Genomic DNA, 25,085 nt, shown 5'->3' with positions numbered 1-25,085 from the left:
ACCAAAGAAAAATGCCGTTTGTATTATAATGGTCCATTTAATTCATAGATAATAAAATCACAATGCATTACTTATAGTTATTTACACATATCAATAGGTAGTATGGAGTATTACACATTTTAGTAAAATAAATTATCTTTCTGTTTCTTTAATTCAAAGAAATTACATATTCTGCTTTCTTAATGTGTTATGGTTATAATTTGGCTGGCATTATGGATTTTTGTATATAGAAGACCTGTTTCTATATTTTTTTCGCATAATTTTAGGCGGGTATCGAGTAGGTTTTATCTATATTTCTGAGAAAGTTATAATCTAAATAGGTTACTTAATAAAGTCCTGTCGTATATAAGGTAGATTTATAAAGTGTAAGTGTATGGAATGATCATTTTACTAAGTACCTATTTTTCATTCTTAAAACTCGGAATGATGATGAAGTATGGCAATTTTCTTTCTATGGAGAGATTTTAAAGTGCGGTTTTATTTAATATAATTATGTACTAATATATTTTAGTTGCAAAATACAATTAGGGGCACCAAACATTAAATATAATTAAAATTGTGATTCCACAGGTAACTAACAACACATAAATTATTATTTGAGATTACTACATCAAAATATCATTGCATCATATTTACAATTTCTTAAATATAATATTGTGATATTTGGCTTCCATGCCATGGCTTTTTAAAGAGTGCACCGGATCCCAGTTCATATTTTAAAATGGGGCAAATGAAATGGCATTCTTCAAAAAGCGAACGGCGTCTTAAACAACTACTAAATTTAAAATAGTTTGTGATGTTCACGTTATTTATTATATTGTAAATCTATTTACAATCAGACTTTTTACAATAAAATATCATAATAGATCAACATATTTTAATATTAAAATTCCAAGATTCCAGAAGAGTGCATTTCAATTGATTGATTACATTTTATTTGTTATAATAATACTATATTTTCCTGAACACAGGCAGGTACGGTGAATAATGTTTCAAACTTTTATATATATGTATATAATATTATGACTAGCGATATGTTACGATAACTGTATGGTAAAATATCTTTTAACTGAGATTACATCCATCGTAGTTAATTTGTGATGTTAAAGTAATATATATTTATGCTATATTTACATTTTGCACCAAAGGGGAGTAATTTAAAACTAAGTGTCAAATACGCAGTCAGGATTTTTGGTAGGTCCCATTTGGGGTTTAAGATAAAACTTGAATTATTAGAGGTAGGTAAATATTCTAACCTAATAAGTATCTCGACAAAAATATTATGCATTTAAGGTATTGCAATTTTTAGATTAATCATAATAGAAATGGGTAACGCTGCGTAATTGCGCTCGGCTAACTCGAACTTTCATATTATATTATAATTTATTATATTTTAACTACATTTTGTGTTACATTTAGGGTCCTTCAAGAAAAGAGTGTACTAATTCTTAAAAGGCCGGCAACGCACTCGCGAGCCCTCTGTCATTGAGAGTGTCCATGGGCGGCGGTATCACTTAACATCAGGTGAGCCTCCTGCCCGTTTGCCCCCTGTTCTATATAAAAAAAAATTGGGGAATGAGTAAGTGCAAGCCATTTCACTTAATTACCCATTTCTTTATTAAAATACTATCAATTATAATCTTTTCCTTATAATTTAACGTTTTCGACGTTTTACAACAGAGCTGGCAATACTAAAGAGTGAATAGAATATTGACGTTCGATATACTTTATAATATCAACAAACCGCAGACAATATTAGCCTTACCTCAAGGCTTAACTTAAGTTGGTTCCAATATGGACCGTACTTAAGTGGAATGCTTTGATCATACATTGGACTCGGGTCCTTCTGTATTATGCTTGAATGAGGCTCGAATACGAGCTAAGTACAGAGCACAAATATGGCCGTAGCATTTGTTGTACCATTCTGGTGTTCTGCCCCTGGAATTATACAAAATGTTAAAATTGGGAAAAGAAATAGTAAAAATATGTATATTCAATATTTTTCCTCTGCACGGTTTTTAAAATAATGGCTAAATGATCAGAAAAGTGTGTGCGGAAAGAGAACAGAGAAGTTAAAACGAAAACAGTGTTATTCGTAAATTAGTTTAAAATAAATTTTGTAAAAGGTATAGATTACTGTTGATAAAATTACAAGGAGTACTTACATAGTATCAACCCTAGCCAAATGCACAAGGCGACTTCGCCCCTTGCCTGCGGGTTGGGCTAAGTACCTTGAGGCCAGGACGACACCTCTAGAGCCTTCGGTGGGAGCAGCCCCGTGGGCCACAGAGGTCTCTGCCACGGCGCACCATCCGCCGCCGCCCCCGCCTTGCTGCCACGATCTGGACAACATTTTCAAGTTTTTGATTCAAATTATATATCTTATCTTATATCTTTAAACGAGCAATTCTTATATATATATATATATTATATATATATATATATATATAATTGGAATCTCGGGATCGGCTCCAACGATTTTCATGAAATTTAGTAAACGGGGGGTTTCGGGGGCGATAAATCGATCTAGCTAGGAATAAATGATAGAAAATAACAAAAAGGTGGTGTTTGAGTAGTCCCAATTTAAACTGAAAAATGAATCTTCCTGACATCTATTGGCGAATAATAATACTAAAGCTATTCCAGCATATATAATCTATATTGTTCATATTTCATGATTTTATTAGTATACGTAATTCGTACTTATATATAATTTCAAAAACACAATTTATAAAAAAATAAAAATACCGAGCAAAGCTCCAGGTACTGTATATATTAATGATGATTTTAATTTAGTTCATTTAAATCAACCTATGTTCCATCGACCTACGTTATGTACAATTTCTATTATTTTTTTATTAATAAAACAAAATACTAAATAATACTAGTAACAGTCTTACTTTTAAATATCTTTTTAAATTATATATTATCAAAGTTTTCATCATTAAATATTGAGATTTAAACTCGTATTTTTGTTAACAAGCAACATTAAATACTTTTAATTATTTTGTATGGGCATTGTTGCCTCAATAAAATTACCTCAAAACACAATAGTCCCTCGGTGGTAAGTTGAAAGTGGAAGCAGTGATGAACTGAAAAATCTCTGCAGTGGGCCCTAATTTCTCAGCGACTCTCCACTTGATCAGTGAATCGTCCCAAATATGCCGCTCTCGGAGTATTCTATAAATAAGTTAACGTCTCCAATATTACAAAAATTCCGATGATTAATATTTTTCGCTACCGGCTACACCTTAAATCTAGAAATATATATATGAAAAATAGACATTATAAGTTGTGTATCGAAAGATAGGGAAGGAACTTTTAACTATAAAAGTTTCAGCTATATTCACGTTCTACTTTCTTGATTTATAAGCAAACCCACCCGGTGGGATTCCGTTTATATTGCTTTACTCAATAAATTCATAACAGTAGTCCCAAGATTAACGCATTCAAACGAAGCACAACTGTATAATACGTATAAATGTGATATGAACAATTATTGCACAACTGAAAAAAAAGGAAATTTTTACTCAACCGATTTATATTTTATTTTATTATGTGCTTATTTTATATTATATATGGTTTAATTTTATTTTTTGTAACACTTATGTTTATAATTGTATTACATTTTAAGCGGAAGATTTTGTAAAGTATGCCGTAAATTTAGTACTATGTATGATGTGGTAAACATTAATAAATAAAATTAAAATAAATAGATGAAACTTCGTCTGTTCCCTACGTTGAATTGAAACATACTATGTGCAATTTATTATGAACTAGCGACCCGCCCGGCTTCGCACGGGTGCAATGCTGATATGTACTAAATACACTACAGAAAATTTGTTAACGTTGTATATAAAAATGTGGGTTATCCATAAGAGATAGACATATACCATCACGGACTTTTCTGTAGACCTTTTCAATGTGTACAATACTTAGTACATTATTTTGATAAAACTCGTAGGGTTCAGCCTGCGTTTGCAATGTAAGCGGAAAAAATGTAATTATTTACGATATCACATTAGAAACCTCAAAAATAATAGTAGGTACTTCTCCACTATTTAATGGATGTTATTATACATATACCTTAACCTTTAATTTAATTTAATAAACCTTTGAATTACTCTATCTATTAAAAAAAAACCGCATCAAAATCCGTTGCGTAGTTTCAAAGATTTAAGCATACAAAGAGACATAGGGACAGAGAAAGCGTCTTTGTTTTATAATATGTAGTGATAAATGTTTTAGCTTACCTCTGCATAACCTCCTGAGGCGGCGCTTCAACATCAGTAGTGGCCCTCCAGAGTCTCAGCGGATGTCCATCACCAACTTTCTTGCAGCACAGCTCCACGTGAGCTGCAGCCCCCGATACTGACATCCAACCACGCGTTCTGTTAAATACGTTTATATTGATATCAAAATGTATTGTTGTTGTCATGTATTATTTTTATGGTTGTATAAGTGTAACCTGTTGTGGATGCATCCAATGTGTTTGTATTGTGTTTTATTTTTGACTTTGTTTTTATTATAAGGATGTATCTGTTTGGTTTCCCAATAAATAAATAAATAAATATTGTATTCCCGATAATTAGTACGTCATGTATTTCTTTTATATTAGGTCGAATGAATTATAGTTTTTAATAGGATTGGCAGCATAATTTGATATATGTTCGTGTTTTCAATTACTTTAACGTCAATCAAACGTTTTTTCTTACAAATGTTATTTATGAGACTAAATTCAATAAACTTATAAGTAATTTAATTCCAAATACTTATAATAATAACTTATTATAACGCCTACATACGATCTCTATTTGAAACTATTCGAAAGCAAACTTATGTTCTTTTTTTCTTTTTTTTTTTTAAATTCGTTTAATTATCTGCTCATTTAAAAATCATTTTTACTATTAGAATTGTTTATTATCGTGATATATATATATATATATGATATATAAAGAAAGAAAATTATATTGGATAAGGGCACAATTATTGTTTGCATATAAAATTCTTATAGATTTATTCAACATATATTTTGTTCTAAAACACTTGCCTAGAAACTAGCTACATCATAATGACGATTAATAATAATATTCTAAACATTCACACGCCCATACATTCGTTAAGATGTGTTCGCAAAACATCCTATACTAGGTGCATTTTAACGGCAAATCAACCAATTTGTCTTTACATCAAACATCTAGCCTAAACAGTGTTCACATGACATCTACGAATGAATATGATGTAATCTGTTCTTTACGATCATAATTATTATTAATGATCCTTCAATGTCTTTTTTAACACATAACAAATCTATTGGTTTAAACTAAATTTTATAATGATATTATTTTTAAAATATTTCGTTTTGATAAATAAAATTATCATAATTAACAAGTTGCATACTTGTTGATGATTGTGATGACGATGTCTAACGACCTTCAGAAAATATGTGTTACTGACGCGACTTTAACTAACAAAAACTTTATATTCGAAGAAATAAGAAAAGAATATATATTGATAGTAAAAGAGTAAAGAACAGATTGAAATGAAGATGTAAGATCAATCAACAACCGACTAACATCGAAGTCTCACCTCTTCCCTGACTTCCCACTGACTCTAAAAAAGCACGAAATTAGTTATTACAGGAACTCACTACAAAGGTCAATTAAATAAGATCTATAATAAAAACTAGTAATGCTCAGATGAATTTAAAATAGATTAAAGAAAATAAATGTTTTCTTAATACTCAAAATGGGAAAAAGGCAACAAGTCAACAGTACTAGAATTATATTTATTTCACTAAGTATTCGTAAATTAAGAGTACTATCTATTCAATTTAAACAGCTCATATAATTTTCCAATTAAAATTGACAAAATGCATTACGAATAAGCTCCGTTGTCAGCTCAGCGATTCAGGTTTTTTAAATTTTAATTTTCTAATTATACGTGTAACAAATATAACCCTAAAATGTTTGAAACAGAACAATAAAATGAATTAAGAACAATTTGAATTTTTCTTAATAACTACTATTCAACATCATAATTTATAATTTTAGTCGTTGTACGACAGTAATGTTAGTAAATAAATAAGTTAGTTAACCATATTATAACTCGGTATAATACGGAAGATTTTTACGTTATTGTAATATCTTTATCGAGAATAAGGGATTAACATACTTTTCTTTGGCTTCTTTTAATAGCGCCTTAATACAGGCTTGCTGGAAACCTTTCCAGTCTTGATTGAAATCTGCACCTAATTCTTCTAAGGCGACCTGAAAAAATAATTCAAGATTCAAAACTAGTCAAATAAAATTAGGAACACCATATATCTTAATAAATATAAATTACGTGTCACGTTGTTTGTCCGCTATGGACTCCTAAACAACCGAATCGATATCAATCAAATTTGCACACCGTATGCAGTTTGATCTAACTTGAAAGATAGGATAGCTTACATCTCAATTTATACCCGCAATATTATTTTATTATTTGATACAATTCTAACAGATGGCGCTGTGTTAAAAGTACCAACGTTTCACATAAGTTCTCCTACCGTTTCCCTTGAATAGTTTACTTCTATGTAATATAACAAACACCTTAGCCACAGTAACGCTTGGCCGAGTGTGCTAGTAAAAAATAAAGTTCGTCAAAGACTCCTATAGAATTCATATTTCGAGTCACAATCTCATCTTAAACATGGTCAAATTTGCAAATTTTTTCATACAAAAACTTTTAACAGATGTAAATACACATCAGAAATCGTGCAGGCTGTGAAGAGATATAAATATAGGCACTACAAATCATTGAACTAGTTAATAAACATTTGAATGAGTTAACTGAGATCTTAAATGTATCTGAATTCTTTGAAATATTTAAATATTAAACATATTGAATTATGAATAATAACATACTGGTACGCTTTCCTCAAAGTAGTTGAACTTGCACCTAGCAAGCATATCAGCAGGTGCTAGGAACAGCTGCTGATGCTTCTGTATGAGAAGCAGCAGACAGGCGTGAGCTGCTCTGCTCTCACTAATCTGGCGTTGATCTGCTACACTCTCTATTATCATCCTAGAAAAAAAACTAGTCGCTATGAAACAGTTACGGGATTTTTATTTTGGGTTATTCATCATCTCAAAGGGGCCGTTCATAAATTACGTTCGCATACAAGGGGGGGGGGGAGGGGTCTGGCCGAGTGTGACAAGACAGGGGGGAGGGGGGTATAGGGCAGCGTGACGTTCGCCGTTTATTACATGACATGAGCGCTCACAACGGGTTTCTTTGTTTTTCCAATACTTGAGAGAGTAACGTTTCCACGTACCCTGCGCTCTCGATTCAGTAACAAATGAAAATACTATTTCTCTACAATTTATCATACTCAGTAGGGGGGGGGGTCTTAGTTTTTGTGACGAAATATTTCTAGGGGGGGTCACAAAAAGTGTGACACAGCGTGACAATGGGGGGGGGGGGGGAAGGTGGTCAAAAAAAGCTGATTTCAGTGTGACGTATTTTATGAACGGCCCCATACATAAATTTGATACTACCCTCATACTTTACAAACAAAAAATACACACTCATAAAATTTTAATTTCATCAAATACCGTAAACACTCTCTTAATAATGCTACAAAGATTGTTTCAGTAAATCTTTCACAAAAATCAATACTCTGTATTAAACAGAGGAGTAAATCCTCCTTAATTAAAGTCTGATGGCGCAGAAAACGATTATTTATTGTATGTCTTACCTATTCGAGTTGCCTTCTTTGGTGCTGCCAGTGTGAGGAATAGTATGATGTAGCCGTAAAAGAGTTGGCGCAAAACACACAGCCAGATTTGATGCTGTCATTTGGTTAACAGCGGAATGTTCTGCCACCTGAAAACGAAATGTATTTACAATTCACAAGTAACAGAATTAAAAACGTTAATTATATTTATAGATTAAAAGTTTACAGCAACACTGAATGGACATCGTAGAGAATTGGATAACAGTAAGTTCGACATTTTGTGTATATGTGTGTACACATATAAACATAGATTACATTAAAGTATTAGAAAGTTAAGAAAAAATTGACGGCAACCCTCCTAAAGAATGGAAAAGGTTGGAGAAGGCCTTTGTCGACTGGCAAACAGATCTAGAAATACTAGCAAGATACAAATATTAGGATTTTATTAATATAAAGATTTATAAAATACCTCAGCCAAAAACATAAGTAATGATTGAAGCGCTTCGAGATGTTCCTCGGGTAACAAAAGCAACGCGCATTGTACTGCGTCAGGCCTTAACGGTTCTGGAACATCTGTAAAAGCAGATCAAACGCATCTAAAGAATTTCAATTACTTATATCGGAAAATTAAAAAAAAATGACTAAAAATTATTTTTTAAAAACAATAGCTAGTTTGCTTTCGTTATTATGACGTAATACATTTTTGACGAAATAATAATGAAGTTTGGATGATGACATTTGCGTATAAGGGTGCGGGGTTTATTAAGTAAATATTGTCGTCCTAAAAATACCTTTGTAATTACCAAAGACAATTAAAAGTAATACTGTACAGTTGCAGAAATAAATTATCATATTACATATATAACATAACACTATAATTCAACTGTTTTTTTTAATGGTTCATGAATTGTATTAAGCTACTAAAAATAAACAAACACTCACGTTGAAATATAGCGATGAAGGTTTCACTCAATTTATTAGTTAATAGGGCATCAGGCAACTCTCTGAAGTACTGTTTGACCATATCTGCAACGTCATGCGCTTGCGCACCTTCGAAGTTTAGGCTGGAATGTGTTGGGTCTGTGGTGTTCATATTCTCTATGGCAAATGCGGCGTTAGCTGAACCGGCGGATTCTACCATCGTTCTGAGTTTCGCTATCCGGGACTTCACACCCGCCTTCCGGAATATACCCATCTGAACATAATTAAATTTAATAAACCTTCAAAATATAGGGTATATGTATATTTTCACACATTTACTTTTCAATTGATCAAGACAAAAAATAAATAGTTATTTCAGGAATTAAGTTCGCTTCAGAATAACATTCAAAAGATTTTTGTACATAAACCTATGTTTTTGTTGGTTGGGTTTCGAGTTTGTTGTGTCTACCTGCATTTTTGTTTTGTGAATTTTTGTATAGGTACCTTCTGTGCGTTCTAGTAATAATTATTTAGTCTTGTAATGTTTTTTTCAGTAAGCGAATTTTTTAATTCATATGAGAAATAAAGTTATTCTAACCGTAAAAATAGTGGCGTTAGTTAGCGTACCATTTTTATAACAATAATAAGTATTTACTAAAAGTATATTTAGTAAATACTTATTATGTTATAAAAATGGTAATGTAGGTATAAATATGTATAGGTATTTCATCTAAACTGGAAATTTGTATACATTAAATCCCTAAATTTTTATACTCGAATTTATTTTTTATTTATATACATTTTTCCTTAGATACGCGAAATTGGATATTGCCACAGAGTGCTTACCAATCACTTTACATTTAGTAAAAAAGTGTATTTTTAATTTTAAATAACATGTGAATTTATGATTTAATAAAATAATTTTTAATAAAAAGTTTGGAAATCGAATATATTTATTTCTTATATGGCGATTTTACCTGATCCATAGCATTGTGTTTCAACCAATTAAGGGCACACTGAATCGGCTTTGGTAGACAATGCCCCGTCCTCTGCAGCGACACCGTAAGAGGGACTGCGAATACTGTTTTGTCTGGAATTATACCGAAACTCATAAGAAATAAATAATTGTTTTATTAAAATATATAAAGGCTTATCCTTGTTATGCCCAAAAGTAAACCGAAAACAAGTTATTATAGAAACCAAAGCTATATTTACATAATAACTTCGTTTTCGTTTTCATGCGTACTCGTATAGATATTGCAACCAAATTATAATAAAAAATATTTTGTATTTATGTATGCAACTAGAAACAAATAAAGTATACCTTTGTAGTCCGGTGTCTTAATTTTCCTTATTAGCTTGGGTAGTTCCCAATTCCACCCGGACTTGTGAGATGGACAGTACCGTTCCATACAAGCTGTCAGGCGTAGCAATGCGAGTTTCCGTAATATGTGCAACTGGCCGCAGGATAGAGATGACATAGGTCTTGATACTGAAAGTATTGTAGTTGAAAAATATACATTATTTTATTGGATTCCAAATTTATACTGTTACTAATTTAAATAAAACACACCATGGCTTGGTTGTTAGTGTACATAATAATGATGGTAGTATAGTACGTTTAACCATAAACGTTTCTGGTTTTAGGCGGAGAAGGTACTTCTATATACCCATAGTATTTGCTAAAATTATCAAAGAAATCGAACAAAACACCTCAACTACAACAAAATCCTTATTAGTGCCTCCCTGATCGCGGGTGGTACAAATTTCATACTTAAGTAAAATTATTACTGTGAAACTCGATGATTTGAATACACTTTCTGCGATGAGATACAAAGAATAACCAATGTCTAAGTATCGAAAAAAAGTATATAAAACACTCTTAATATTAATCCGTGATCAAGCCACAAGATCATATTGATTATGAAACGTGGTCATTAAATCAAATTCTTCATATCAATCTTTGACTATAGTTATTAGCGAAGAGGTATTAACGATAGCCTTATCGATTTAATCATTACTTACAATAGGCCTCAGGGTTTTTCTGATTTGGTGCCGGCTGCAGCGTGTTGTTCGCTTTCGGTCCACCGTTGAGCGTATTCGTTCTAAATGAATACCACCTTTGTATATTGTTTCTGAAAAGAGAGATCACTTTTTAGGAACATATACAGGAAGTCATGACTGGCTAGTAAGTACCTTGCCGCAAGTAGAAGTGTTGACGGATTGAGGAGACGAAGACAATTTATATTTGAGTCAAATGTATTAAACGTTTGACTCAAATATATATTGTCTTCGTAGATTTATTGGTTAGTTTAATTAAATCTTTAAGGAAAGATATTTGATAGCTGTAGAACTGGTAACAGATATATGATTATTTTAAACAAATTTAAAAAAGTCATGGAGAAAATTTTCATTTTTAGTAGATTCAACAAAATCCATTACATTACATTACCGTTTCGGATTACTTATTAGATACTATAACCAATTTATTTAGGGCCTGTTTCACAATGTATGGATAAAGGGCCAAATAGCTATGCAACAGCTAAATTATTCGAAAGATAAAAGTTCCAAATAAGATACTTCGAATTTCATGACGTATAGCGCTATCTGACAGTCGTGAAACGCAAAAATACTATTTATCATACCAATAAGTAACAAATAGCTTATTTGGAACTTATCCGGACATTGTGAAACAGACCCTTAGTCTTATTAGTTATTATTATTATTTTTTAGTAAAGTTACTTAGATACCCACTTATATGAATATTTAAATACATTGTTTGAAACTACGTATGAAATACCAAGAGTCAATATGTTCCTAAAATATAACAAACAAAACTTAATGACAAGTGTACAATAGCTCACTTTTTAGATTTTATGTCGATGCTGTCATCGTCATCATCCTGGTCGCCATCCTGTGACCTGGACCCAGCTGAGTTGGGGCTGCTGTCCATCTCTGAACTTCTTGATGCTGACTTGTCCCTTTTCAAACTTCTATCGCGAAATCTGTACGTGGAAAAACTGTTAAAATTTAGTTAGACAAAATATTCATAAATTCCTAATATGTATTTATGTATATAATTTAAGGGAAAATTTAATTGTATCTGTGAATATAAGTAATACAATAGTACAGTGTAAAATAAAGCGATGATTTGTATATTTTGTTACTTATACTTGTTGAGACTTAGTTATGAGATAAGCGTGTTTGTACGTTACAGATGATTTTTGGAAATCTAGTTGAGAAACTTAAATTTGTCTACATTTCTTAGCAATATATAGTTCTTATTCTTAATGATTAATATTAAAAGTCATTTGAATTAGGACAAATGCCTAGTTCCTCACAATCAAAGAGGTAGAAATCGTGCAACAATATAAAATAGACTTTACGGTACAATTTGAGTTCGTTGCTCCAGAAACAGAAAAACGCACATTAGTTGCGCAGTCGCACATTAACATACGAATACACCATTGTCCAATGTCCATTACACGCAGTAATTGTGTCTGGGACAATTAGTTGTAGGCTAATCGTTTCGTTTCAAATCGTTTTAGGAATTTATTTTACAGTAAAACTGGTTTTATTTGTTCGGTTTATTGTATTTTTTTGGCGAAAACTATCTCGAATTAAATTGAAGAATAGTCTTATATCTTACGGTAGTAGCCTAAAAGGTACTTTAGCCTTTAGAAGAACACCGATTTACATCCTTAGTCTTGTTATTGAATTTTTTGAAAGCATCCCTTGAGGATTTAATTGAAACTCAAAACTTTACGAAAAGTGAACAATGCCAAGAATCCAAGTGTCTTCAAACACTAAGTATTTGTACAGTTTGTTTAAACTCGAAACTTTCCACAAACTCATCAAAAATTAACCGCTCGCTATTGTTAGCTAACGGTGTCGAAGTTGGCTACTTTGTAAAAAGGTAATGAGAAAGCCTCATTGTACTTTGAGAGCAAAACCTCTATAATGACTAAAAGTCAAAGCAATATTTGTCGTGATATCGGTTTATGTTTGATTAAGAAATATGTAAAATCTACTAAAAAGTACCGTAAAATTTGAAGAAATCATTATTATACATTATGACGGGAAACGGTGGACTTAATTATTAATCGATGTGTATACACCTTTTTAGTAATATCAAATAAAAAAGTAATACAGGCCAATGACAGATTGTAATCTTACTTACTTTTGGCCATCTTTTCCCAAATTCAGAGAACTTGTTCTGATCGCTTGTCGCCGGTGTGGTGTGTGCCCTGGTGACTTTTGAACCTCCCGCAGAATTTCTGGATCAGGCTTAAGGTCCATTGGTGACGATGGCTCTACGTATACCTGAAATTTATAATTAGGGTGTCAAGTGCCGTTCAGTTTAATCAGTTACCTTATAAACTTTTCATTATTGTGTTAAGACACTTACCTCTGTCGTATGATGCGTATTTTGATCCTTATAATAATTATGCCTCCAGCTAGCCGGTTGACATTCAGAATCACTCAGGGCACTCGAATCATCACCCTTCAGCCCTCTGTGAAATATTTTTTTTGCTCTACCTAATTTTGACTTAGAACTTTTATTGCTAGATCCCATACTGCCATCTGAAGCGTAACTTGAGCTGTCGTCTCCAAAGGGTGTGTGTAAAATAAAGGATTGTTCAAGAGGAGCTATTGGCGATGGCGGCATGATAGTCATAGGAGAAGGGGGTTGGGTTCTTATTGCTGGTGCATGTAACGGAGAACTATGGAAGTCAGGGAACGGAAAGGCTGACGGAGTCGTCGGTGTCATATCTATGTAGTTTAGATCTGGATATTTGTCTTGGGCATCTAAGAAATGCGGTGACGATACAATAACTTCTGTTCTGTTCTGGCGTTTTCTTCTTCTCGTCTTAAGCGATTCGACTCGTCGAAGTAAGGCTTTTGCCCCGTCCCGCAACCTTTCTGAGCCCGTCCGCCGGAATCTTGTGCCTGTATCATCGTCATCTTCTTTATCGCTTGGTAACTGTATATGTGTTTGACCAGGAACTGTTAATCTGAAAAAACAAATATTTTAAGGAACCTTACAACATAGTAAATTTAAAAGTTTTAATGGAACATATGACTATTTCACTGAATTTAAATTTTTCTTTATACTGCATTTGTTATTTTCTATAAGAAAATAGACGACCCATCTGACTGAAACATTTTTTGGGCCTGAGACATGCCAATTTCCTCACATTTACTTTATTTTACTTGGTTAGTGAAGGAAACAACACGTTTCCTTCACAAACCAAATAAATGTTAATTGCTCGCATAGGCTACGCAAAATTCCAAATCTCCAAAAAGCTAGAGATCGGACGAACGACCGTAGTGTTGCACTCAAGATAGGAAGAGTCATCAGATTTCTTTAGAGACTGAATATGAGTTTAAAAGTTTAAGTAGGTCATTCTTCAATATTAAGTAAGAAGTTAAAACAACCAAAAGTTTTTAAATAAAGTCAAGATAAGAACAAGATTTAGGGCATTTGTTAGTCATAGTAAAGCCAAGAATTCAAGATTGAAAAAAATCTAATGTTTTCTCACAAAGGCGGTCAGATATATTAATTGACTCTTTAAGGAACAAAAGATATTCCTAAACTACAAGAGCGGCAGATATTTCTTGTCTGTGCTGAATTTAGGAGATTCGTAAAGATTAATTGTGTTTACTTTCTTAATACACTAAGACCCTCTAAATTTGTAGGAAAGTTTTACTTAAATCTATTCGTTAAAAATAGCCAAAACATCCACATGTATGAGTTGTCAATAAGGCAAGATAGTAATCGATATGAGACATATTTGGTGGAAGTCATAAACAATATTCGTACGTCAAAGACGAAGACGAAGTAACGAAGCTAAAATTATCATGTCATCCAAATGAATTGAAGGTTTTCATCTCACGTTTAATCTTTAAATCCTAGGGTTGTCAAACAGTGAAAATTACCAAAAAGCCTTTAAAAAACTCGTTTACCATATTATATTCCACAATGGTTTTTTATATAAAATGTGAATTTTATCGATTTATGAAGGACGGAAAGAAGTATAAAACAATTTATTTTTGTGATAATAGCCTAAAGTCATGATCAACAAATTCTTATTAGGTGACAAACAAAATGTATGATTATATGCAATGATATATCTAGGAAATAATGTCCTTCGAATATTTGTTAACATTTCTTATAAAACTCCTGTTGGCAACCCTAATATCATCGAACTGTGTTGAAAGGTAGCAATTAGTAACAATTTATAAGGCAAACGACGTTTGCTGCTAAATGCAATATTCAAAATTTCGACTAGAGAAAGCCAGATTAAATTTAGTTAAATTATATTGAATTAATTTGTTGTATGAGATAATTTAAATAAACCCTTGATAGATGTCGAATGTCTATTACTATCATTTTGGGAATATAAATAATTCTAACAGTTTATCTGAATAAAGCTGATTGTATTTCTTTTCTTTCAAGAAAATAATTAATGATATTTGATATTGTAGATTTTTTTTATTTTTAATTTATAAGAAGATATTCTACTCCTAAAATATGGGGTTAACAATTGTATTGAAGTCCTTAATATTAATATTGAACCATTCGAACAAATCCAACTCGAATAAATCTGCAGTCAATAATTAGTATCATAATAAAATCATACCGTATCGAACAAGATTATAGTTTAATTATAAGCTAATTTCACTTAATATTTCAACAGAAATATTAAATTAAAAACGCACAAGGCCGTTTCAAATAAAGAGGACAATAACCTAGAAATCTTTACGCTACTTAAGAAATTCTTTGGAGTACCTTGCCGTGGTATAGTGAACTCTTAAGAATGTGTACAAAGTCAAGTAATTTTTGCAAAAACTTTATACTTCAATTAATTATTTTCAAAAGACATATTAAGGGTAAAGTTTAACGTTTTTATGTTATTTTAGTGGTTTATTTTTATTATTATTATTATGTTTAAGTTTCTACTGATTATTAAATTCAATAAATTGCTATAAGTACTACTAAACTATATATTTATAAAGTAAATTTTAAAACGAATTACCTCTTATAAAATACTGATCTATTTTATAGGACATAATTCGCCGTTTCAGTAGAATTAATATTGCTTCAGGATTTCAAAATTCTATTTATAGCCAATATCTTAGTGCGCACATAGATTGTATAATTATTTCTTTTAACACGCAATATCACTTAAATTAAACCATAATAACATACTAAGCAATATTTCCATCAAAGTCAACATTCGCGGTCTCTAATTAAAACGGTGTATAATTAACTAATCATGTTCGTGTGAAACATATTTCTAATGTCCGTACTCATCCGGTCATTAAGTGAAATTTGAAATTTTAACAATTAATCAACTTTAAGAGCTTTACGCTCCAAAAATTATGCCCTTTTATAGGTTATTGTAGCTTACGCAACGAGTACTGGCATGAGTGGAAGCGAATTTCCTAATAAACGTGAAATTGTTTCGTTTCTATACAAAGTTATTCTGAATTATTGTATTTGGAAATATTGGACAAAGAAATAGGCTATTTTTATTTAACACAGTCACTGACTTTTTATCGAGACTTTACCGTCTATATGTCACAGCCAACTAGCTTAATTAGCCGTTTAATTAACAGCGTGGCGTTTTAACTAAACCGCGCTGTTTAACTAACAGCCTGAAAGATATTCAGTCGTAGCGTTTAAAATAGAAAAAAATTGGCAGAAATAATAAAGATGAAACATACGACATAAAATATTTCTTTTCAAATTAAATTGCTTCAGCCAAATTCACATTATTAATGTCACCACACTCTTTTATTGTACTTGTTGTTTTTCATGTAATTTTGAAAAACACCATTAAAGTTGTGGTTTGCCTACGCCATATTGACAGTGTGAAGAGTTTCTTTTCATGTTTGAGAGTGGCAGAAAGTGAAATTATATTTAAATTAACAATCAACCGGATAGCCAAGTAATGAAACGTCATCGATCCAAGTCATTTGCCTAGCTGTGTGATCAACTGGCTGAACATCATTCAGGCCGCTAGTTAAACGGCTAGGCTGTTAAATGAACAGCTAATTCAGCTAGTTGGCTGCGACATAATATATACGTCGTGATTGATTTATTTTTTCTTATCTGAAATTAATGTAATTTGTTATTTAATCAGAGAATTTTTCATATATAAGACTTAAAGCGACTAGTTTTTACAGAAAAGTATAGCAGGACATAACACCATTATATGAGAAATATAATTTTTTACTGATTAAAATTAAAAAACCGCTTTAAGTATGGCCAAGCGGAAAGCAGCGCCCAATATTTCCTACGGTTTAGCAATCTTAAATAGAAACGTGATAGGTGAAGGGCTGAGTGCCCAAATTGTAAGTAGAACAAACAGCCGGTAGGCGCAATTATGTATAATTTGCTATACTCAACTGATTTTAGTACTGTACCAACTATTTATTATGCACATTAAAGGTTCTTAGACATTAATAAAAATAAAGCATTCAATAGATAAGGGATTTAATTCTGTAATACAAATTTTATGTTTATGTATGTATAAAGTTTATGTATGTACTAATTTTAAATCTACAAAAAGTGTCCCAGATTACATTAGCTTTGGATGCATGGTCAGGGGTTGGCTGAGGTCTATTATCATTGACAGTCAAAGGAAGTGCTGCGAGCGTCACCTATTTAACCGGAAATGGTAATTAGTCAATATCAAACCAAGACAGTTTAACTACTGCTAAAGGTCTTAGCTCCTCAAAGGGATTACTAAGCGTATTTTGGATCCCTTTTCTTTCCGTATCATTTCGAGGTATCTTGAAGCTATTACGCAACAAACGTCTAAACTTTCGCGTATTAAAAAATAATAGGATCAATGTTCTAAATTCAAATCGTTTAAACTAAAATGTATCGACACTAACGATAGCCGTCATTAAACGGCTGATCAAATATGGACGTGTGAAATGAGACACACTACCGGGTCCATTAAATCTGACAGCTCTTGTACAAGCATCAACGGAATTTGGACTCGCATTCATAACACAAAATTATTAGCTTTAATAACAATATTCGACTTTAATAATTGCAATGGCTTCGACTCTATTTCTATGGTATTGGTATGAATAAGTTTGTTATCTTCGTCAGCTATGATTGGTTTATATTTGGTGGTAGCGCATGTGGTAGAGGTCGGAGATCCTGTGTTTTCTGGCTATTGCGGGTTTTTGGACTTTAAAGAACGAACAATAAAAAGGAAAAAGGAGAATAAAGGGGAAAATTATCATTAAAATAAATCAAAATGTCTTTTTGGAACTTCGCACGCTAATTCAATCGATATATTTTATTATAAAAACGGCCATTGTTGGTGCATTTTTTTTCTCCAAAATAATAAATAACATCGTATATTTAAAGCGATAAAATTTTACGTAACTGTATCCATGTAGTTAATCGTTCAGTGTACATAACAATTACAGAGATCAAGTAGCGCCGGTCAAACTGACAGCCATTACGTGCACCGATAATAATTGACAATGACTAACGCATTTTGTTGAACTTTTACACTACTCACGTTAGGAAGCAAACACACTGGTGTTTTATTTATATCTCATCCTTTCCGGCTCAAGCGTTTAAAGTGCCCGAATGACTATTTGTATAGTTCTTTTCATATAACAATATCCTTCACTATAACGACGAGTGAAACCATGACGAACAGATAAATTCTGGCAACACATTTATAATTGGTTTAAGAATAAAAATCTTTTTATAAATGACTTTCTAATTAAATTATTCTCAATATATATAGTCATACAATACTATTAGAGGGACATAGAAAGATTATCTGATCTATGAAATGACTACAGATTATGCTGGAAGCGAAGAGGAATTCAAATGTCTAATGCAAATCCTAATCAACAAGTACTTTAACCAATTTCGGTTGGATAATATGAAAGTTTGGCAATTTTGATTAAATTCGTAGCAAGTTGTGGCGGGTCAGTAAAGTTTGCTAATCGAGACCTCTGTCAGAGAACTAACGTGAAAACAAGGATTAGTATGGAGCTGTTGATATTCAAAATTTGAGAAAGTTTGGCCGAGTGCTGTAAATGTGCACAAATCATAGATTAGGGAATTTCTGTGTTCGGCTTAAAAATATATTTTTTCTGTAGTCATAAGAACATATTTTCCTATATCTTACGACTTTTTATAAAATAACAATACAATGAATTTTTTGAACGTATTTTCCAGCTATTTGATAGGATTGTTCTATAAGAATTTAAAAAAAAATGTTTTCAGAAATATCAACTACGCATACAGAAAATTTTATAATATGACTATGGCATGGAATAGTTCATGCACAAAAATAATCAGTGTTCATAAATAATATTGATTATTAATATTTACGAATGAATACTCATCTTTGCAGACAAAAGCAAGGTGTAAGAGAGGTCAACGTAGGCTGGTCGTGTTAAAAGAAAGACGAACCTCTGTATCTAACATTTCAATCAGCTTTGCGCAATCAAGGGCCAATTTGACGGTGAACCTTTCGAGTTTTATTAGGGTTGCCGACTTTTTAATAAATCACTTTAAGGCTTTATTTATATAGGATCAGAAGCTTTTATCAAAGCGTAATACTCAGCCTTATTCAAGTTTACAATTTTATGTTTGATGCCATTAGATGAAATAATATGGGATATATTTTGCAAAACATAAAGGCCTCATATTATAAGCTCCTTATTTTACGATTTCCTGTTTTGTTCTTCTTGCAACATCTACTCTTGCGTGCACGAGTTACCTTAAGCTAAGTTAAACACGTAAAGTAGTAAATCAATTAAAAGTCGTAAATAAAGGTTAGATGAATGAACACTTTTACCGTATCCATCAGTCATACAAATTATAATGAATACTGGCCAGCGGCAACCCTATTTTCTACTCTCATTAACACGACAGCAGGTGATTAGGGCTATTGTAGGAGATATTTTATTAATTTCTTTGTTAGTTCATTGATGCCTTGTCCGATACGAGATGATTATGTTTCAAATTATATCGCTTGAGTGTTTGTTATTAATATTTTTGAATTAAAAATCAGTTCATACATGCACATGATGTATGTTTGGTTAATACTTGTTTGTGTAAGCTTAACGGTTTTGATCTGTTGTAATTGGATTCTGTACAGATTAAAAGATTTGGTTTTGACAGCTTTACAATAAAGACGATTATGTTATACATATCGATTGTTTGATTGATGTTAACGTAACTCAAAGTTTGGTTTGCTCATGTCTTGATTTTCAAAATTTCAAATTCACCTAATGTCCCAATTTAATCAAACAAATTTAAAATTTTACATTAATTGAAAAAAAAACAATATTGGTTATTTACCTATAAATATTTTTAACATCCAAGATTTCTTAATGGGACAGGCAAACGAGTTGTCGGAAGTTTTCAAGAGCCTTGCCAGTCTAGTGTGGTACGTTAAGGTATATATAGTGTACAGGGGACTGTACACTATAGACTTATTAAAAGCCACTTAAAAGTGTTTTCATTTAAATGACATAAATAGACGCAGGCCGAAATACTTAAACACTATATTTAACTTTGTGTTTGAAAATAACGACCAAAACATTTACTCACAGATCCGGTTCAACATCCGTATAATGTCCATCGGCATCTACCAGACCCACTCTAATTGTAGGAAGCGTTTCATCTTCGTCATCTTCAATTTCGCCTCTTGCTTCTCTGGCTTCTCTTTCCGCTAGTGCACGAGCTGCGATAACCTGGAATGACCGATATTGTTAACAGGGTAATAAAGTACCTGATAGACTAGGATGTAGGGATTCCTGTTAATAAAAAAAGTAAGAGATCAATCTTATTGCAATAGTCACAGGCTATGTCTGTCAATCAAGTCAGTTAAATGCCCATAGCACTACCAACAGCGATTCCGATTTCGAGAAAGAGATGAGAGTTTTTATAAGGCGCGATCACAGCGTTGCTTCTATCCGGTATACTCCCCTGCCATACTGTCTAGGGAGTAATTTACATCTATTTGTTTTATAACTTAAAAGATACATAAAATTAAGTAATATACTCATTTCTGTTGCGTGTCTCGCGAGATACACCCCGGCTACATCAGTAATATTAATATTTACATTATTCATGGGCGGATTATAAGGTTGCGACATCACCGCTACGGATATTAAGAGAACTACAGTAACAGTTTTAATATTACAGAGCCCTGGTTTAAGTTAAGTTGGTGACCGATGATTCTTGCATGATTAAATATCACTAAATATAAATAAGTGATAGAAGTTTCATTATATAAATCTGAAAAAAATACTAAATGTTTCAGGTAATTTTTAAATTATGTATTCTACACTCAATTGGATTCAACTAGCTGCATCTTTTTAAATAGAGTTTAGGGCTGGTATAGATTCGTAACTCAAGTTCAATCTCGGTTTGAGCGTTGTCAAATATATCGAAGATCAAGCACTAGATTTAAATTTGATATATACAATATATGGGTATTAAATATACACAATAAATGTTTTTGTTTAATTAAAAAGTATACCTGTAGTCTTCTCTGCGCTTGTGGTGTGATTTCGACGACTCTTGACCATCTTCTCGACTTTCTCTCGTATTGCCACTTATCACTAAGCGCACATTGCTCATCGTCAGAGTCGTTCTGAAAATATAATACATTATACACAACCACAATTTATTAAAAAAAGGCGATTGAGATAAAGTCTAATATCAAATTTTTAATTAAATTTGAATACTGAACGTATCATAAATAGTGGTGCAATATACAATAGTTAATTTTATATCAAATACATTTGTCCCTTTAATAATACATATATTTCCTATGAATAACTTAATTAAGTTAGAGCTCAACTTATATTTGTCGTGCTGCTGGAATATCGCCATAGTTCGCATCGTCTCGGCATTGCCGTTGCTCTATTGTGCTAAAACTATTTTCTGTCTAGATTACCTAGATTTTGCGGCATGTGAATGGCATCTACATTTCATATTCAGTATTGTGGATTGTTGGTATATTGAATTGTATGAAATCCAAGAAATATGACATAAATGTGATGCAATATGAATTATAGGTGTACTATTAACCAACAAACCAAGAAAGGTGTATTATAAAATGGAAAAGAGAAAGATATCTATTAAATTCGAGTACAATTTAATAATAATAATAATAGCCTTTATTCAGATAATCTACATTACATATTTTATACATTTAAACAAATTTTCATTTAATTCTAATTCAGGTGCATCTGTGTGCCCTTTTTTGGCAAAGGCCTCCTCCAAATCCCGCCATTCCTCTCTACACTGTGCCACTCTCTGCCATGTACCACCTGCCGTTTCTTTAATGTGGTCAATCCACCTTCTCAGTTGTCTCCCTCTTTTGCGCTTGCTGTACCTTGGGCACCAGTTAAGCAGTTTTTTGCTCCACTTTTCTGTACCTCTTGCGATGTGTCCCACCCATTTCCACTTTAGCTTCTTGATCGTTGTTGTAACATCTGTTACCTTAGTTATTTTCCTTAATACTGTATTCTTTATTTTGTCTCTTCTTGTTTTCCCTATCATACATCGTTCCATCGCTCTTTGACACACCTGTAGCTTTGTATACTGCGCTTTAGTACAATTTATTTATACAAATAGTCGAGTACAATTTATTTAACCACAAATATTTAATAATTTGCCTAAGTTTGTTTGTGTAAATATTTGTATATTTAACATTGTAATAGTATACAAATGGTTTGATAGTGATTTTGAAATACTATTGCGTAACATTTGCGAAATCAATGAGGAAGAGTTTACAATTAATCTTCGAAATAGTTTCGGGTCATTGAATAAAGTTTGGACATTATTCGCTTTGTTGAAAATCAATCAATTTTGATCCGTTGTTTGCCCCTAGGCACAATAATCAGATTATTATTAACAAGCTTATTCAGAAGCTTTCCGAAATGTCATTGGCGTTGAATCAATCCATTCATTAGATTAGGTTCTTGGTCATTGAAGGTCGAGTGGTTTTGTATTGGCGTTAGAGAATTGTGGAATTACAAATGGCTTATGTGATAAGATACAGATCAAAAGTAATTGAAGGCCAGATAAATTGCTTACTATAGAACTTAATTATTAATTAACTCGACTATAATTCTGATTCATAACAAAACACTACATAAAGCGGTTCTAAATGTTTAATATGAATCACATTCTTGAAATCATTATCTAAGTGCCCATTAACTAATCGAAACATAATACTCAGGTTTGAAATGAAAACCGGTGCAAAAACATCATAATACGTACGATAGCTTGGGCTTAATAAAACTCTTCTGGGAAATCAGTGGGAGGCTAATGAAATCGTGGAAAGACAGCTTGATTGAAGTGACAGCTGACTGCGGTTTAGAAAAACCTCACCAAGACGGGAATTAAAAGTTGTGTTCCATTGAGCGTTCGCAGTTTTTATTTACGTGATTTCATTGAATTGAGGCTCTTAAAGGACGGCTGAATCTATGAAGGTTAAAATCAGTTTTAGAAATCGAATTATTAAGTGTAGTTTTCTAGTTATTTTAATAATGATAGTAATTAAGCGCATCTCAATTGGATGTTGTTCAATTTTAGTTTAACTGATGGATATTCGAATAATTTAAGTACCTTTAATATTAATTTTTATTGAAACAATTCATGAAAAGTTACATGAAATCTTTATACAGTTTATGTTTAGATAAAATAGAAAATAAACTTTTCTTTTAAATAAGAATTAATTTACAAACAGGTGGACAAAAGTAATATTATTCTCTTGTCAAAGCTTGTTAGCATAAATAAGGCGTGGACTGATCCGTTTAATCTTATTTTTCGCTGAGATCAATTTGTTAGGATGACAAGTCAGATGCAATGATATCATGGATAGTTAGACCCTAAAGGTGTTAAGATTTTTAAGTATCATATTGCTACTGGCTGTTGCGGCTTCGGTAAGATATTTTTTTGAGATTTGGCAATATATATTCTTGACTAAGCCTCCTAAATAGACTTGGCCATTAAAGTAATTCTAATTTTTATATGAAAATTAATATATGAAAGGCATTAACCATATTTTTCTAACTTGAAATAAGCTTAATAAGTCGGAAAAAATATTTATTGAAATTACTTTTGTGCACGCCCTTATCAATGATAGTCATAGAATCAAACAAATTAGTAAATTACTTTACTATTCGTACTTTTAGTTTAAAATAAATAGCAATTTCGTATCGACTGTACGTACAGTGCGCCTCAAATGACTCGACGTAATCATGAACTTATTCGAAGGTAATTGCAAAATTAGTATTTAATCCCGTCCGGAGTTCAATGACTTTAGGAATAATGACCCGATGGCAAGTGATGGATTATGTGCTGTTTATTGTTTTTGTCGGCTTGTAGAGGTTTGGTAAGGTACCATCTGTTTTTAATTATTTCTGAATTACATTTTTTGAGACGAGTTTTAATTAGGTTCGCGTTGTTTTACGGTCGAATGACCTGTGACATTGAATGTTATGGAAAGTGTTTTTATTTTTATTTTTTCTTAAGCTTATTAAATTAGTATTTTTATTTATTACTAAACTTATATACAAAAGAATTGAGTAAACTTTTCTAATCTAATTTGAGTTACACAATTTTTTAGGATGTAATAAATCACCATTAAGTATGATTTTGTGTTATTTTCGACAGGGGGCCATCTCGCCGCATATGGACACTATCAGAAGGCTCGCAAGTGCATTGCTGGCATTTTAAAAATTGTACCAATTCTTAAGCTCGTATCGTGAAGGACCCTCAGTTGAATTGGTCCGGAAATACTTAAATTTTAGTGAAACGTCAATTTTTGCTTTACACACATCTTCACCAACCTGTTAATGTCCAGATACTACAGTAGTATTTACTTCTTATGACACATTAAAAGCATATATTTTTATTACATATGTAAATTTCCCGCATATATTACCGGGGGTCATCAACGTTGGTATGTAGAATGAATTGTTACAGTGATTACAGCTCTACAAAGGCCAGATTTGTTAAAAAACACCGTTGACCTCACCTTATTGCCGAAACAATACATTCAAGCCGGCGGCGACAACTTTCAAAGAATTTGAAAATTAACATCTCATCTTATATATCGTTATCGTAAATTATGCAAATAGGGTTTTGTATCGTGATTGCCGGCTGAATAATGACCCTGCTGACACCTGAATGTACGTGATAGGCCAGGTGTGGCAAACCTTTCCTTTTGCTCTTTTCGCAGATAATTTGAATATTAAAGAACTTTTAATTCCAATTAGTTATGATTTCTATTTAGACGGAAGAACAATGTACAAAGTTACGGCTGAAAGTTCTTGTTTGAGAATGCTTATCCTTTGTACAAAATTACTCGTTTCGAAATTTTCTTAATAGTAGAAAATTGTTTCTTCATGCGATGAAAAGAGAATC

At 32.0% G+C, this 25,085-nt stretch overlaps 1 protein-coding gene across 5 annotated transcripts in view; it reads right to left on the bottom strand.

Moving 5' to 3' along the window:
- Nucleotides 1-17: 17 nt before the first annotated feature.
- The window catches only part of LOC110992453 (rho GTPase-activating protein 7), a 174,774-nt gene continuing 149,706 nt past the window's right edge, over nt 18-25,085 (bottom strand). For 3 of the 5 annotated variants that reach the window (XM_045628508.1, XM_045628510.1, XM_045628512.1), the window contains 17 exons: nt 21,184-21,297; nt 20,250-20,392; nt 13,050-13,656; nt 12,822-12,964; nt 11,506-11,661; nt 10,667-10,776; nt 9,966-10,133; nt 9,619-9,731; nt 8,663-8,915; nt 8,190-8,293; nt 7,742-7,869; nt 6,909-7,068; nt 6,175-6,269; nt 4,254-4,391; nt 3,040-3,180; nt 2,166-2,342; nt 18-1,938 (listed from right to left, as the gene is read on the bottom strand). In XM_045628508.1, the coding sequence (XP_045484464.1) occupies nt 1,824-1,938; nt 2,166-2,342; nt 3,040-3,180; nt 4,254-4,391; nt 6,175-6,269; nt 6,909-7,068; nt 7,742-7,869; nt 8,190-8,293; nt 8,663-8,915; nt 9,619-9,731; nt 9,966-10,133; nt 10,667-10,776; nt 11,506-11,661; nt 12,822-12,964; nt 13,050-13,656; nt 20,250-20,392; nt 21,184-21,297 (2,865 nt within the window). In that variant the 3' untranslated portion in view covers nt 18-1,823. The remainder of the gene's footprint in view (nt 1,939-2,165; nt 2,343-3,039; nt 3,181-4,253; nt 4,392-6,174; nt 6,270-6,908; nt 7,069-7,741; nt 7,870-8,189; nt 8,294-8,662; nt 8,916-9,618; nt 9,732-9,965; nt 10,134-10,666; nt 10,777-11,505; nt 11,662-12,821; nt 12,965-13,049; nt 13,657-20,249; nt 20,393-21,183; nt 21,298-25,085) is intronic. The other 2 variants (XM_045628509.1, XM_045628511.1) reach the window with 1 other exon arrangement.

The sequence above is a fragment of the Pieris rapae genome, chromosome 6 (genome assembly GCF_905147795.1).
Source record: "Pieris rapae chromosome 6, ilPieRapa1.1, whole genome shotgun sequence".
Taxonomy (NCBI): Eukaryota; Metazoa; Arthropoda; class Insecta; order Lepidoptera; family Pieridae; genus Pieris; species Pieris rapae.
The sequence above is the reverse complement of the archived record's forward strand: the minus strand, read 5'-3'. Positions and strand labels throughout refer to the sequence as shown.